An 18373-nucleotide genomic window follows, 5' to 3' on the forward strand; every position below is an offset into this window, starting at 1 on the left:
GCCTTTTCCAACTTTTTCCACTCTCATATATGTATTGCACTATTTAGGATACCTAATCATTCTCTAGTACAGTTTGTGTGGACCACTTCTATTACTCTTGTTTTAGTATCACAAAAACGAAAATATCAGAGAGAATTTATTGTTTTGTTATGATATCAAAAAAGAATGTATAATCATATTTTAGAGAAATTTTTTTTATAATATTTGAATATTATTTACGTATCATTATATGATTGATCCATAGTAATATTTATGATTATTATTATTGATTATGAAATAATTTTAGACCAATCACGTAATGATACATAAATAATGTTTAAATATTATAAAAAAATATGTTCTAAATATCATTATTCTAAAAACAATAAATATGCACCACACTGTCATTCACGTTCATATTTCAAAAGTTATATACTATTGTATATAATATATATTAAAAAATTATGAACTTTAATTATATACTACATGTATGAAGTTATTCCAAATTATACAACTGAGTTATTGAAGATAAAAGTAGAGTTCCAAACACACAAGACTACCATTCTACAGCATAATTGACGAAGAAAACAACAGAAGTAAACGGAAATACAGAAAATCGTTGACTGATAGAAGCATCTTGTTTCAACTGCTGTAACATCAAGAGGCTGCTGCCACCGAAACTTTAGCTTCGTGGGACATTCATTGACCTTTCCCAACTCAATGAAGAATTCAGGGTTCTTGACAGAGATTGCACAATCTCATGCACACTAGGACGACTTGCTGGATCAATCGATATGCAATTATCAATCATCTCAACCACAAACATACCAAGTTCAGATGGAAAATTTTCTCGCAAAGAGGGATCCACAAACTCCTTCAACCTCTCCTGCCCACTCTCCTCGCCAAGCATGACTCGCAAAACATGTGACAAGTTTGTCTCGTCTTCTGTTACAATAGCAGCAACCTCTTTTCCTGTGATCATTTCCAGCATCACTACCCCAAAAGCATACACATCAAGCTTTGTAGACACAAGACCATGTTCCAAATACTCGGGAGCCATGTAGCCTCTTGTCCCAACAATGTGCCTAGTGGCAGGAAACTGGTCATCCCCTCCTTCCACACGCCTCACAAGCCTTAAATTTGCGACCTTTCCCCTGAAGTCACCATCCAGAAGAATGTTAGTACTCTTAATATCCTTGTGGATATAAGGAGAACTGAAACTGTGAAGATAATCAATTCCTGTGGCCACATCCAATGCAATCTGTATTCTCTGCGTCCAACTCAGAAACTTCCCATCCGCGTTGTTGAAGTAGATCCATTCACTCAAATCTCCATTAGCAGCATACTCATAAACAAAGTACCAACGTCCCTCGTGGAAGCTAACCCCGGAAAGGCGTACAACATTCGAATGGTTGATTTTGCTCAGTATCTCCATCTCCTTTGTCACATCACCTTCTATCTTTTTAATTGCAGCCAAATCACCATTAATCACACCGCGATAAACAGACCCTTTGATCCAGTAGCTAGGACTAAAGTTATCTGTTGCTCGCTTTAGTTCCTCAAAATCATAAACCTTGAACGATTGAGCTATGCCAGATATGATCTCTGACAATTTTTCATTTACACTCATTGGTGGTTTTTTCTTAGTTGCCTCAAAACTCCTTGACACTACCATCGAATCATCTTCGTTTCTATTTTTCCCCCTCCGTGTGAAGAAAATGACAGTACAGAGAGCTGATGTTAAGGCAACAGCTCCTGCAACAACTCCAACAACAACATACACCCATGTTTTCTTTTTATGAGAAGAGGGGGGTGATGAGGGTGGTGGCGTAAGTTGAGCTGGAGAAACGGTTTGAGGACTTGAGGGCTTATCATGAAGGGGAATTAGAAGTGTAGTAAAGGGATAGATCGTGGATTGTGTCAAAGTGAGGTTATTAGCCTCAAGAGTGGTCACAGAACCAACACCAAATTTGTCAGCAATGAGTGAAACAGAATCACCCCAATTCACCAAATAGCTTAAGAGGTACTTGATGCCTTTCTCGGTTTGGTTTTTTGTGGGGCAAGCACATCGGAGAGGCACTAGAAGTTTTCTGCCGGGATATATGTTTGCTGGGTTGTGGTTTTGGTTCTGCAAAGCTTGACATGTTGTGAGGCCCTCGAAAGTGTTGTTAGCAATCAAGAAGTAAGTTTCTGCATTCTGGAACACATAGGATGTGTTTGTTTGATAATACTGACCTGCACAGGAACAGTTGACCGGAACAAGCACCAACTTGTTTGTTTCGAAGGTGTCATTCAGGGAAACGGAGTTTATTTTAGCAAGTTGGGAGGGGTCAGAACCCAATAAAGTAGATATTGTGGAGACAGAGTCGTAAATGGGTTGAGATCTAAAAGTAAGGAATGCTTGGCAGCTGTTTGCACCATTGCAAGTGTATCCACGAATAGAGTTTTTGTTACCTCTTCTAGGGCATGCTACTGTGCCTAAACCAATATAAGGTTGCTGCCCCAGAATCAGAGAGAAGTTGTGCATCAAAACGATGAAGAGGATAATGAGAGTGAAGGGAAAGAGATGCATTGCTGTTGCAGACAGGAAAGGTGTAAAAGGGATTTCTCAGTGACTGCAATTATGAACAACTTATGTTTCTTTTGTACACACGCAGGCCTAATCTATTAAATGATTTTAGGAGTACATTTTCAATTTTGTTTTTTGGATTGATGATGATTTCTGAAAGAAGCTAAATTCTGAAAAATAACCATTATATTGTTTTTTCTCGTTGAAGTTGACTTTGAAGGTAAAAATATTTCAAACAGGAGATTTGCTTGGATTGTTGTTGACTACACAGTGGATAACACTATTACATAACAACACTTGGATTGGATGATACGTTTACCTTACTGCCTGTCTTATCACTTCACGGAAGTAGAACTAAAAGAATCAGTTAAAAAAAGGAAGAAAAAAGACAACTTCAATTGACTGAGATGCTGAATCAGTTCTTTATGTTTTGCTTATGTCTTCTGTGTGCGACATTCACTGATAATGTTTTATCTTATAATAACATCTTTAAGCAACCCATTTTGCAATCACTTTCTGTGTACGCTTCGCAATTTCCACCGGCTAACGCGGATATGAGCTTTGATTCCTCTAAAGGAAGTTTTAAATTATGTTTTCGAACATCTTAAGTAATTATAAATTCTCTTGAAGCAACAATTACGAAGTTCAAGCTGAAAAAGTCAATCACGCTAAAATATGGAAGATCGCATGCTTCCTTCCAAACCTCAAAAGTTCAAGCTACTTTTAGTCGATAAAATATTAAGGTTTAATACCGCTTTTGGTTCCTAGTTTGGGAGGTTTTGTTCAATATGGTCCTACCTTTTTTTTTAAGTAACAATTGATCCCACTTTTTGAAAAAACTGTTCAATTGACTCCCAAACTAGGGACCAAAAGCGGTATTAAGCCTTTTATTGACGTCTTTTGTTCATAGTCGTCCCATATTCAAGTTTAAATTGTTTATTATCGTCCCATATTCAAGTTTAAATTGTTTATTGTAGTCCTTATTGTATACGATGATGACATGATTTTTAACATAACATTATGTCAGGACTGTTAAAATAACATTTGGATAGGTGAATGCATGAAAGAACTTATTGACGTCGTAACCAGAACCGTTAGAAAATTGATGTCGAAACCAAAAAGGAGTCAATTGAACAGTTTTTTCAAAAAGTGGGATCAATTGTTACTAAAAAAAAAAGGTAGGACCATGTTGAACAAAACCTCCCAAACTAGGGACCAAAAGCGGTATTAAGCCAAATATTAATGAGCCAATGCTACTTCCGTTTATTTCAAATTAATTTTATTTAAAATATGATTACGCAGCTTAAGATAGAAACAAATTTTAATATAAAATAATAACTTAATAATGTATTATTTTTTTTTTTTATTGTCCAATGTAAGGGCCTCCGAAAAATTAAATAAGCCATTGGGCCTAATTGGGTAGTCTGACCCATTTCACTTAGAGCATGGCCTTAGGGGGAAAAGGAAAACTCCTTTGCTCATTTCTGATTTCATTCCACAGAAAACCTTTTTCTTTCTAAGTGTCAAACCCTAACTCTACTCCACCTTCTCTCTTCTTTTTTAGAAATTTGAACCGTACAAAATTTCATTTAGTTCCTTCAAATTGTTCCTGGCATCGAGGGCTTCCGTTCGAACCCACCATCTCACTGTTTCATCGAGTAAGTAAATCTTTCCCCTTTCTTATCACTGTTTTTGACCTAAGTCGCACCATTTTCTGATTGCATGAGCTCTGTGTGATCTTGTCTTCCATTCTTCGTTATTTCAACTCAAAAAGCTAAAGTTTATCACCTAATTGGTGATTTGTAGGTCTCTCGGTGCCCTAATTGCTAGGAATACTTTAGAAGCGTTGAGTGAGCTTGTTGTTGCTTGTTTCCAGGTAAGGGGAGCCAAAATTATATAAATGTGTTATCTCTTGAATGTTTTTGAAATTGTTGAGAATATCTATTGAATCTGAATTTTTATGAATTACTTGATGGGTTGATGTCTCTGCGTGATTGGATTTCCTGTTATGTGTTTGTGAATATATGCAGGGACTATATTATGCTATTCTGAAAATATAAGGTTNTGGGTGAATGTTTGATGTGCTTTGAATGTCAAGTTGAATCTGTTGAATGAGGTATTATGTGTAATTGGAATTAATTTGGGTTAGGTTGATATCTGATATGGTTAAGTGGTTTTATTTACTGGAAATTATATGACATTGATAATTGATGGGAAACATGGGTTGTTAGAACTTAGGTCTGTGAGTGAAAGTGAGACACTAGTTAAGGGTGTATGGAAACTAGACCACCGTAGAATAATTAGGATACCTTATTAAAGCTAAATTCAGAGTGTTAGGATGCCTTCTGTGTTGGTAGGATAGAGGGAACCTAAAAACCAGAGCTGGCACGTCACTGATCATAGAGCAGCCNTGGCCTGGTCCAGTACGTTGTGACTAGTCATACGTGTTGGTGACGAAGGTGAGTCTGCTGCGGTGGACATTTGTTCCCACTCCNTTGACCAATTGGGATAAGAAGGTTGGAGAGAGTAGAACCCCTAGNCAAGGATCTGTAACTGAAATTGGATTGGATTTGAGTTGGGAAGTGGGAAGTGTCATGGTGATTTTGGGCATTTGTGGTATTGGGGGTGTTTGGGCTGGTTAGGTAACTTAGGTAAGTTAAAAGGAACCTGTGTGAGGCATAAAATTGAGCAAGAACACATTAAAAATGACCATTCTGACTTTAGTTCCCTATTGGTAATAAATTATAAAAGATGGTATTGATTAACTTAGATTAAATTAGGGAGTAGTTATTTTTATAATTTGTGAGTGGTAAATAATGTGTATTGTTGAGATTATGTATATGTTTGGAATTGTGAATTTTGGTTTAAAAGTATGTGAATTGGGAAGGAATAAAACATGATTTCTAGTGTGTTGATGGTGGTAAATATAGAATCTCTCGGTGAGATNCTTAGTGTTTTAAAATGAAAGTAGGGGCTCAGCCTTGGGAGTCATTCTGACGCTTCAATGGTCAATCAAACTCACTTAGAGAGGTTGAACCATGTGGTGAGAAGTAGCAGGAGGTCCTTAGTCTTGNGACGCTTCAATGGTCAATCAAACTCACTTAGAGAGGTTGAACCATGTGGTGAGAAGTAGCAGGAGGTCCTTAGTCTTGGGGGCTCCCAGTATGCCTCAAGGCGCGGAACGGACTAACCTCGTGAGTGTGGCAGGGTGGGGAACCCAAGTTTCATAAGTCACCAGCCATAGCCCGACTCTCATTTTAAAGTCCGGACGAGTCAAGTCTAGAATCTCACATGTTTAGGTTGTTTGCTATAAAATGTGTTTGCTATCCATGCACTCTCTTGTGATCAAATGTTTAATATGTTGCATGATGTTTATTTATATAATTAGCTCACCCTTGCCTTGTTTTGTTGTGTATGCTGTATTTCTTTCTTTTGCAATGATCATTCATTTTTGAATGTGAGCAGAGGAGAATGAGCCCACGTTGGAGGATGTCCTGGAAGATTCTGAAAACACAGATGTTGCTGCCTAGACCTTTAGGGATTTTATTTTGCTCTTCCTATGTTCTGTATTTTTGAAATACTTAGAGTTCCTTCCACGTTTTTAAATTTCCTCTTGTTTCTGGATTACTGTAATCACAACCTGATTAACTTTCCTGCTCTTAAACTGCTCTCTTTTATTATCTATGTGAACATCTTGATTTTTATAGTCTTGTATGGTATAAAATAGGGATGCCACATCCAATATTAAAGCAATTTCTGTGAGAAAATTCTAATAAAATAATAATTAATAGTACGTGAGAGCATAAATCATTTTGGAATAAATTAGATATGTTAAAATGGAGAATACTATTTTATTTTATTTGAAGTAAAATAGTTTTCATCAAATGAGTTAAAATAAATGGTGTTCATTGGACTAGGAAGTTATATTATAAAATTAGTAACACGGTTGGCAAGATTCATGTTTTAATAATTTATTGTGAAAATATTTAATTAAAATAATGTAGAGATTAACTTACATTATTCTTAATTATTAATCTACAATAAAACTCGCAAGTAATCCGTCGTGTGTGTACACGTATATGTCTTAGATATCATTGATTGATTGAATAAATTCTTTTAAAAAGTTATCTAATCAATAATTTAAGTATGTAGATTAACTCGTGGATACGAGTGTTGTACTAGTTAATATATACATTTGATTGATATATATTTGTTGGGTTAAGTGAAAAACTATGGCTTAATCTAAATCATATTTTAGAAGGACAAAAAGATATTAGTCTAACTTAGCTTTGCTGTGATCAAATAAGATATTTTTGATCAATTTAAGAATAATAAAAAAAATTAAACTTAAATGAGATATAAAAATACATTAATTTTTAAAATTAAGTCCATGTGTAATGACTTTATATATAAATTTTAATAAAACAATATATTTTTTATTTTTTTAATCACGATTTTTAAAAACGGAAAAATATAAGTTTATAGGCTCCACCTAAACTAATTTGGAGTATAAATTATATCCAACAATATAAAAGTTTATCTTCAATTTGAATCGTTCTTTCAATTTTGATATTGCTCGTTTTTCCAGATCAATCTATCACCTTAGAACTATTTTCTCATAAGATCAGAAATTATAGTCCTGCGTAGGTTTTCTTCATTTTTATCATTTTAAAATGAAGGTTAGGTGGAATAGATTATTTTATATTTCTTTGCAACTTCCTCGTAATGAAAAACTATGACTAAACTGAATTAAATAATAGAATAGATTATATCATCTATTAATTTTAATTAGAATGGTCGCACTACTAATTTTTACAACAGTACTCCCAGTCCCACATTAATTTATTAAAGCTCAAAATATAAGGAATTCATTCATATAAACAATTTTTATTAAGTTAGAAAATTTCTTCATTTTATGCATGTTGAAATTTCTTTTACTAGAAAGCCTTATGGAATAAAATGTTTTACTAGAGACCGTATAATAATGATGTAACAAAGCTTGATGCTTTCTATTTTAATTGTCTTAATAATTTTATTTTCTTTGAACAAAGCTTTGTTATTACTTAGGCTTATGTTTTATGTAAAAACCATTGTGGACTTAGACATAACATCGAATATGAAACTCTATAATCTTTTAATTAATGAAAGTATTTTCTTTCAATTTTGTTACTGTGTCTTTTGCTTTGTATTATTGAGAATCCAACAATATCAATGTGTGAGTTATTTTATTTTCAACTTAAATTTATTTTTTATTGTTGTGATATAAAAATATTTGCATTAATCTCGTTACTTGAAAGAATCTTCGTTAATCAGAGGCTTCACTTGGGTCTGATTTCTGACTTTTGAATCGTTAGTAAAATAAACATTAAAAGCATTATTTTAGTACTCTTGAGGAAGATATTCTAAATTTCTTTAATAGGATGTTCGTGCTCCGCACGAAAATAGGTCATCGTCAACTTAATAGCTATATTGTAATGAGAAAGTAATTATAATGGTTTTATTCAACCAAAGAAAATCAGTACATAAATTGCAACTTAAAGGAAAGATATTCAAAAGCTGAGAATAGAACATAGCCGCAATATTTGACTACAATCAACAAATTACAAAATTGTTTCCGCGTTTTCTCTGTTCCAATAATTCATAAAGTCGCGTAGAGCATTGCCTTAAGATCTTCTTTTTGTGCTATTTTTATGGAATATGTTTTTTTGAAATTACTAAAATGAATAAATTGTGCATAAAAAGGCGATTTCATTTCCCATTCCATGGACAGTTATATTTTTTCAAAAGCAATTGTTTCTTAAAAGATAATGATATATAGACAACATTTTTTTGACAATATTTGAACATCATCATATGTATCATTATGTGATTGGTCCAAATGACACCACCATGAACCAATCACACAATGACACTTATGATGATGTTCAAATGTTGTCAAGAAAATGTTATCTAAGTATCTTTATCCTTTCTTAAATGGGGTCGAGAGTTGGTATTTTTTCCTCTATTGTGAATATGAACCTTTTTCACTGTCCTCAAAAAATAGTTTTTAAATTGCATAGTCATTATTTTTTTACTTTAGGATTTCATAATATACATGAAAGCTATTTTGGTTTTGATTTAATAAAATGTGTTTTTGCTACTTTTAGATTATGTAATTTGAAAATAATTTTTTACATTGAAAAAAACTTTTAGATTATATGACTTTTAAATTGTGTAATTTTAAAGTTATTTATTTATTTATTTTAGGTGTACGTAATTTAAAAAACATTTTTTTTCATAAAAAAAAATAAATTGCGTATAATGTATAAGTTCCTTTTAGATTACACGATAATAATAAGGTGGCAGCATCAAGCGACGCAATTTAGTCTTTCAACCACTCTCAGTGGGATGTGCATGAAATCTATGGGGTACAAAAAATAAATAGCCTGAGTTTAATTATGTCCAAATTTGAAAGCCCAAATTAGACTAGTCCAAATTGGATAAGATGGATTATTTTTTCATATGGAAAGTTTATGTAGTTTTCTGCTTATACAATAAATTCTATGAGGGGGTTTAAACTTCATTGTGTGAATAATAAATCGTAAGTATAACAATTTGAATAATAGTTTAATTGATACGCACAAATAGAGACAAATACATTTGGTTGGTTAGAACTTTTGTTTTTTCACTTCATTGTTTTAGATCGAATATATATCATGAATTGTATCTATTAAAGTTTTATTTGTATGATTCGTGTAAACTACGCTTTATAACAATTATAAGTTCTCTTGTGAAAACTTTACAAATAAAGAATGAGCAAATACTTATGTAATTAATAAATAACGAGACATTTAAATACATTTATCAACCACTAATTATTATATATAAAAACAAACTTCTATTTAGTTAAAAAAAGTTATTGTGTAAAAAAATATTTAGTATTATTAGTGAGATCTAATCAAATAACTTTTAAAAAGTATTTAAGTAAATTTAAGCGTAATAATGGACCTCTTACGATGAAAAGATATATAGTTATACATCTTACATATTCGAATATTCACATTTTACTCAAATTTTTAAAGATAAAATAGATGTAAATTATTTATACATGCATAAGTTTTCTTCTTTATATATAATTATTATATCTCTTCTTAAAATTATTTACTATTAAAATAAATAAGATATATCATATATTATTCATAGATGAAAAAAATATATATAATATAATATAATTTTAATACATTTAGGGGAGTAATGAGTTTCTCATTATTTAATGTCATAAGTTCTCCTTGATGTCAAATTATTTTAAAGATTATTTTTCTTTATTAACATAGAGATGTTTTAGTGCATCGTAATACACCTGATGAACGAGTTAATAATCTCACATAGTTGACATTAGCAATATTAAAATTTTGTTCTTCACTGTAGTTTGGTTTTGGCACTTGTCCTCCTTTTGTCATTGTGAAAGAAGCTCCATTCTCAAATGCGTCTTTCACTGAATAAAACTCCCATGCATCTTCATTTGCGTGACTATTCTTTCTCCATGTTACCTTCGCGCATTAAATCAATAAAATAAAATATTACTAAAGTGACTTCTTCATACATATCCAACTTTTCTGATGTGTTATTAATTGAATATTATAAGTAGCTGAAATGGAAAAACTAAAATTGCATACCTCCTTACTCCCTTTTGTTGGTGCTATAAAGAGATTAGCTTCACTTTTGAGACTAGGTCCCATACTTCCACCAATGGCATATTGCAACCATCCTAAGTAAAGATTGTTGACTACATGCGCATACCCATGACGAATCCTAACATTGTTTTATTTAGGAAAAAAGATAAAATTGTGAAATTTATTTAAATTTGTGTATATTATGTACTAATTGAATAATTATTTACCTGGGCATGCGTTGATTGCAATTAGGTCCAAAGTGGTTGTATATAATGGTAACCTTCATGTTTTGATCTCTCATATAACCATCATCATGTCCAAGGAGCATAACTTTGTCTTGATTTCTAAACCAATTATTAGATATAGTCACATTAGTTGAACCCCGTGTTACATCAAGTAAACCGTCTTGGCAATTGTAAAGTGTAATGTGATCAATCCAAATTTTTGAAGCAGTAACCAATCTTATTGCATCTCCATCTACATGGCCTAAAGGAATCACCTTTCCTTCAGGTCCCATCACATCCCCTGGAGCTTGAGATTTGCAATGATGAAGTCGAATGTTATGGATGATTACATTTGTGGCCTAAAATAAAAATAAATAAATGAAGTTGTTCAAAAAGTTATAAATTGTATAAACAAAATTTGGAAACATGTGAGTGATGCACCTTTTATCCCAAGAAAGAAATTAGTGAATGATTACCTTAAAGATCATTATACACGCATTTTCAGCAATGTCAACATTAACGCCTCGACCATCAATGGTTGTAAAACTACTAATAAGAAGGGGTCTTTCGAGTCTAATATGCATGTCTCTTTGGAATGTGATCCATACTTTATGTTGAATTACAGAAGCTCCGTACCTCAAGGTACCAGGTTTAGGGTTTATCGGATCATCACTAGGGTCAATAACTTTATAATGGACGAGATCTTTACCAACGTTGTTTGTCATCTTACCAGTGTAGCCAATAGAACATGTTGCTAGTTGAGGTCGATTCATCCTCCATTCAGGATTCAATCTCCAACATCGATCAATCACGTTCATTTTCAATCCATCTATTTTAGATTCTTTTGCGACACCAAAGTTTGGAATAGAGACAACAACAATAATAGCTAAAGTAAAATGCCAGTATTTAAAGTTGACATTGTAAGATATCATCGTAAATGAAATTTATTCTTAATAGAAGTGAATTATAAAAAAAATACAGAAAAGAGAGAGAATGTGTGATAGTATAGTTTGAAAAAAAATGTAATATGAAAATTGATTATATAGAAAAAATATTATTTTGAAAGTTAGTTTAAGTTGTTTTCACAAACTATGTCCAATAGATATTCCTTATTAGAAAATACTATCAATAGAAATAAGTAACTATATTTGCTTAAATAATTTTAAATGTTAACCTTAAGTTGTAACAATTACTTAAATTTTTACAACCACAAAAGTAAATTTAAAAATTCAAGTATATTAATTGTTAGAAATTCTACATAAACTATAAATAATACAAATTTACTATATATAAACATATGCAAACTTGATATTATAAGTTGATTTTGTATAAGTTTGAGTTATATTTAAAATTCACTTCTTAAGATGATATTTAAAAAATTTATCTTGGTAAAAATTGTTGTTTGTTAGACCTATCGTATCATTCATTATCAAGTTTAATCTCATATTTAAAATGTATATGTCTCAATGTGTGTTTAAAATCTCACATCCATTAAATATAAAATAAACTTGCATTCTATAAGTAGATACAAATATGCAAATTTCACTTTATAAATCATTTTTGTAAAAATGAATTGAATTTTAATTTTAATTTTTAATAATAATGATTTTTCAAATGTTGAAATTTAATTTGAAATTCATCAAACAAGATTTTAATTTTAATTTAACATCCTATGGAATTATATATCTTATGTTACGTTCTTATTAGGATGTTGTATTACTCACATTTGTTATATTTATATTTGTTTTACATATAACTATGTAAAAGTGTTATATTTGTTAAAATCATATTTCTATGTTGATATATTAACATTATAATTTCATAATAGCCTACTAAGCAAAATAATATTTTAATAAACATTGTTCAACAAAGTTATCCTAATAATTAAAAAATATAAAATATAACAAAAAAATATATAACATTGCAAGAGAGAAATATTGAGGATATAAGTGTTTAATCTAAGCTCACATCGAAAAAAAGTGATAAAGTTAAGTGTTATATAAAGATTAAAAATTATAAACTTGTAATGTGATAAAGTTAAGTGATATATATATATAATAACACGTTAATTTTAGCTTTTAGATTCACATTCGGTAAAGGTGTTTAAGGTGCAAACGTTACAAGAGGTTCTTGCACCTTAAGATAGTTCTTGTTACAAATATTGTCTTTTAAGAGTGTTTTTTCTCTTTTTGAAGACATTCTCTCTGTAGAATAATAAATAAATCATGCAAGAGATCATATTTTTAACAAATTTCGCAGTTTGAAATATAAGATACCACAAAGTAGATAATTGATAAAAAAAAAAATATATGTTGTCAAATAACACAATCTGCACAAAGAATATAATTAGATAATATATATTAAACTAGAGCTGTCAAAACGGGTAACCCGGCTCGACTCGGTCCGGCTCACCACGGGTTGATCACTTAATGAACCAATCCAACCCGGCTCATTTATTGGCGAGCCAGAAAAACTTGAACCCGGCCCGACCCACCACGGGTTGGTGGGTAAACGGGTTGGCTCACTAGCCCATTTAATTATATTTTTTTAAAATAAAAAAAATACTAACTTTCTGTAATTTAAATTTAAACAATTTTCACTCCCAAAAAATTATGTTAAAGACAATTCAAAATAATAATAATAAGTACAATATATCCAAATGTCATTCAAAAGCAAACAAAAAATACATACAAATAAGTTTCTTATATTCATCATTTTTTGTTTTTGTTGTAACCCATGTCCCTTGTTCTTGTTGTCTCCAAATTCACTAATAAATATTTTCTTAATATCAGAACAATTCCGACAATCAATAAAAAAATATTAAAAAAAGAGAATTAGTACTCAACAACATCAACAAAAAAATAACAGTTTAATCTGTAACATAATTTCTCAAATTCAAAGATATCAAAAAGAGCTCGTTCAAATAATGTATACTCAAATTGTTTAAATAAAATGAACAAAATCTGATACAAGCACGTCAGAACATGAAAAAATCATTCCATGTCTTCAAATCCCCCATAACAAAAAACAAATTCGCAAACCCCTATTTTTGTCATTATAGGGTTTTTGAAAAAAAAAAAAGAAAGAGAAGTGAGAAAACAAAAATGTGGAGAAAAGAGAAGAAAAAAGTAAGGGTGTTTTAACTGTTCCTTAAAGAATTTCAGTGAAGTGAGGGTGAGAGCACCGTCAAATGAGAGCAAGTACCGTGAAAGTGATTTGTGAGAGCAGATATTACTTTTTTGGTATACACAGTGAGTGAAGAAAGTATTTTATTTTTTAGGGTTTCATAAATAAAATAATAAATTAAAAAAATAAAATTAGGTAGGTGGGTTGGTGGGCCAGCCCGGCTCANCACGGGTTCAACCCGCATGAGCCGGGTCTAAATGAGCCGGGTTGAAATTTGACCCGCATATAAGTGGGTTGTATTTTTCAAACCCAACCCAGCCCGAACCCGTGACGGGCCGGGTTGGCTCGCAGGTTGTGACCCATTTTGACGGCTCTATATTAAACACAACACATATGCAGATAATAAATATTCTATTTTTTACTTAACCAATAAAACTAATTCTGTTTTTCTTCAATTTTAGTGAACTAAAACATAGCATCACCAGTCACTTTATTTTGAAAGGAAAATAAAATTGGTTAGTTTTGGTAATTGATTAGTTGAATAGTTAAGTAGATTTATATTGAGTTTTTAAATGATTCACTAAATTTCTGCACCTCTTATTTATTCTTCGATGATTTTTCTAGAATGCAGAAAGTATATTCTAGAAAATCCATTCCAAACAAAATTAATGGTTTCAAAAACTTTACGGGCAAGAAAGAAAAAAATAATGTGTGTGTGATATGAAATTAATTAAATTTAAATTAACGGTTATTTAAAAGTAATAATACTAAAATAAATATTTTAATTCTTAAAAAATAATTAGTTAAAGATGAAATAAAAGAAAATATTTACATAAAAAAATATCCTTATATATTGATAAAAAATTATAATTATAGTTTAAAAACTATTAATGAAACAATAAAATTGAAAAAATATACACCTAATTCTCTTCATACAAAAATATAGATACTTATATGAAAAAGTAAGTTCTAATTAACTCTCGATTAAAAAAAAAAAAAAAACCCTTCCAATGCGTTTATAACTAAGTACTTACAAAAACCCAGCGATCTAAAATTATAATAGAATTAAATATATAGTTGGTAAATTTTAAAATTAATTGAATAAAAATGAATAATTTTTATTTAATTGTATCATATTCTTCTCAATTTAAAAGAATAAAATTATTTTAACAATTAATTAGGTTGTTTTATTAGAAAAGTGAAGACGCGGCGACCAGCAGCTGTGGTTGCCAGGTTGTCCATCGGAGAGTCAGTGTTGCAATAATACCAATCTGTTAAAATACGACAAAATTTAAATTGATAAGACTGATGAATTATGGGTTAAAAACGAAAGACACGTGTACCATCCATGTCTCCTTGTCTTGTGCGATTTTAAAATTCGTATTTAATTATTTAATTTATTAACTAATTAAATTTGGATTATGTATTAATTTGATCGGAATTTTTTAGATTTATATTAAATGAAATTTTTAAATAATTTTTTTTATTTTAAATAAATAAAATGATTATACTTTAATTGAATATATAATTTTATATAACTTATTATTAAGTTTTAAGACAATAATTTTAATTAAAAATAAAGTTTTAAATTTAAAATATATTTATAAATTTATTAATATTAAAATGTAAATTTAGTTGAACTAAACATCTATAATCTAATGATATTTATTCATTTTATTTATCCAATATTATTCACTTATTCAATACAATCCGATAGTATCTCATGAACCAATTTACAGGTCAAATATTGAATGAGACATGTTTTTATAGCTTAAAAACTGTGCGAAAATAAAATTTGGTTCAATGCGCTGTATCATCACTAACAATTTCATCAAAATGTCTTTTTTATGAACTTACGTACTTTATTCAATTTGGACTCTTGATTCATAGTCATTTCTTTAATGAATTCTAATACTGATACAAAACCATTTTCATCATAAATTTTTAAATATGTTTAAGTGATCTATAACAATATTAAATATTTTTAGATTGCATGTACATACAAAAATTCATTCCCAATATAAAATTTGATAATTCTGGAATTCAAAATTATTCATGTGATATAAGGTGCTAAATATATATATGATATTTGAATGGAAAAGTGATTTAGTGGTGAAGAAATAGAAGTAGAATACGTCAAGTGGATAGAAGAAGAGAAGTGTGGCTGTGGTTATGGTGATGAGGAGAAAGGATAAACATGAAGAAGCCAACGTGAGCAGAACAAACTGAACAACTGAAATTAATCACCGATTTGCGACGCACAGACGCCGTTTTCTTTGTCCCTTTCGTCACTCCTTTCTCGATCAGAATATGCTATTTTCTCTTTCTCAGTGATTCATTCCAAACACAAAGCTACCTTCATCTCCATCGTATTAGTCATCTTCACAGTATTATAACACATTTTTATATTTATTTTGACACGTAATACAATAATTTATAAAAAATGTAAATTTTTATAATTTTTCAAGAAAGAAAAAAATAAATAATAATAAAATTAATATTAAATAAATGTAAAAAAAATTAAATGTGTCAAATAATAATTTTCTTTTCTCATAAAAAAATATGTCTTTTCGTAACAATGGACTCATTTTTTATTTAATTCTTCTTTATTCTTATCTAATAAGCTAGGATTATCGTCCGTTAAAAGGAATGGTAAAACAAAACTAAACACCAAATTCATAAAAAAGTCTGTTAAATCATATAAGACAATAATTTTTAAATAAATATAGATATTATAATGAGTTAAAAATCTCATATCATAAACAAAAAATATTTGATGTAACTATTTAATAAAATATATATTATTTGTTTTACGGCCAACCGTCTTAATTTGTTATTAGATTTTCAATTTTAACGTGTTAGCTTATTTACCTGTAGTAAAATAAAGATTTAAAAAAAAAATTAACATGTTAGACAAAACTTAAAAAAAAAAAAAACATTAGATCAAACCCAAAAAGTAAAAGAAAAACTTATAATATTAATTTGTTAATAATAATTTGTTCATAATATCTTATTTGGATCTGTCTCATCTTGTTACGTACGTCAGTTTTAAAATCTTATATGTTGAAGTTAAACTATCTAACTACCACTATACTTTTATTCAAAACGTGGGACTTTAATTTCATACAAAATTCTAATCTGAAGGAACTTTGACAAGAGTAATCTTCAACGCAAATGTCTCATAGGACCTTCTTCTTGTAAGGTCTTATTTTATCTTGAAACGCATCTTATTTTTGTCATATAAACTTTAAAACTTTCTTACAAATTTCAATCAAATATAAAGATTTTATGCTATCTACATTAATTTTTATTGTAAACTTGCAACGTAACAATTTATTATATGACGTAACAAGATGTTTTAACAACATTTGCTTTTTTGTTATGTGTTACTGTAAATAAAATTTACAACAAATAATTTGGTATTTATTATTTTTTTTAGTAACTGATATTTTAATATTTATTTATAAACAAATTTGTATCATATTATATTTGGAAATATGATAATTTATAAAATAAAATTAAAATTAAAATTAATTTATATTTTATTAGATTAAATTTAAAAACTTAATTTATATTTAATTTAATTTATATTATATTTTATAACTATTTAAATTTAATTTTAAAAATTTATTGTTTTGTTAAAATGGGACAAGGATTATGGCATGTGCTAACTCCTTGTTCCGTGCTAACACCAATCCATGTTGAGTTTTTAAGAATATAACCAATTAATTTACCTCTTAATGATTATTAATGCAAACTTTAATCATCTGACCATAGTCATTATGACATTAATTGTGTTTTAACTATGCTCAATGGTTGTGAGTCCCAATAGTCAAGAGACACTTTCATGCACATCCACCCGTTCGGTTTTATATCCCTCTCTCCAATTGGTTAGCTCCAAATCCATAGTGATATTTATAAAATATTTTTTTCTATTGTGCGCAAGTATTCATCAGTAAATTTTAGAATGGCATAAATATTTTTTAAACAAATCCCACAAATAATAGAATGAATAATAAATATTTTTTTATTACAAATTTGATAGTAGATAGACACTTAGACGCTATATGTATTTAATCCAACAAGTTAGTTTTCCATCATGTGAATATGTTGGGTGCCTAGAGAGTCAAAGAATCTGAAGAGATCCATATATTGTCTAGTAAGAATTTTAATTTAACTTTGAGAAACATTAACTATTGACGTTATAAGTCTTTTATTGTTATTTTAGTTAAAATGGAAAGAAGGGTTGGTGAGAGGAATTGTTTTGGAAGATGAACCTAGAAGAGTTTAGAGGGTAGGTTCAACACCGCTGCTTCGAAACACCACTGCTATCTTGAACTTGGCAGGAATAATATGATACATTCATCCACTTTCATTGCCAAACTCTTCATATCCTACATTTTTGTGTACTTCTGTCACTTCACATTGCCAAAAAAGCCAATCAATGAATGTCTTGATTCAAAATATTGATGAATTCATTGTGAGTTTATATTTTTATTTCAAAATACAAATATAAAGCATCATGTCAGAAAAATGGTCAAATGTAGAAATATACCAGCGACAAAGATTCATTAATTTAATGATAAAGATTTTGAACTGAATGTGGCATTAAATTCAAAACAATGGACTCTTCGTTCTTATGCCAAATAGTAGCATATTCCAGCAACCAGGGGAATTTTTCTTTTTCGAAACAAATTCTGCTTATAGCTGAAATGGCCAAGGAAAATTGTATATTGATCACTGAACCCCGAATGCATTTTTGAAAGAGGACTTGCCCAAAAAAGTGAAGTAGAAAGGTTGGAATCAGAATTTTGAAAATTCGA

At 29.8% G+C, this 18373-nt stretch overlaps 2 protein-coding genes and 1 long non-coding RNA gene across 3 annotated transcripts; 1 reads left to right on the forward strand and 2 right to left on the reverse strand.

Moving 5' to 3' along the window:
- Positions 1 to 470: 470 nt before the first annotated feature.
- Positions 471 to 2706, reverse strand: LOC106777126 (lysM domain receptor-like kinase 4). Its single transcript, XM_014664653.2, has one exon. It carries the CDS (start codon positions 2549 to 2551, stop codon positions 662 to 664), a length of 1890 nt encoding a protein of 629 aa, XP_014520139.1. The 5' UTR covers positions 2552 to 2706; the 3' UTR covers positions 471 to 661.
- A 1292-nt stretch (positions 2707 to 3998) lies between these two features.
- LOC106777498 lies at positions 3999 to 6240 on the forward strand. The gene is made up of 3 exons (XR_001376960.2): positions 3999 to 4206; positions 4355 to 4424; positions 6014 to 6240. It is a non-coding gene; the product is annotated as an uncharacterized LOC106777498 (long non-coding RNA).
- A 3612-nt stretch (positions 6241 to 9852) lies between these two features.
- On the reverse strand, positions 9853 to 11356 carry LOC106777465 (probable pectate lyase 4). The gene is made up of 4 exons (XM_014665044.1): positions 10901 to 11356; positions 10428 to 10783; positions 10204 to 10339; positions 9853 to 10077 (listed from the first exon to the last, which is right to left on the reverse strand). The coding sequence occupies exons 1-4, from the start codon at positions 11354 to 11356 to the stop codon at positions 9853 to 9855; spliced, it is 1173 nt and encodes a 390-aa protein (XP_014520530.1).
- Between the last annotated feature and the right edge of the window lie 7017 nt (positions 11357 to 18373).

Source organism: Vigna radiata, chromosome 11, assembly GCF_000741045.1.
Source record: "Vigna radiata var. radiata cultivar VC1973A chromosome 11, Vradiata_ver6, whole genome shotgun sequence".
Lineage (NCBI taxonomy): Eukaryota > Viridiplantae > Streptophyta > Magnoliopsida > Fabales > Fabaceae > Vigna > Vigna radiata.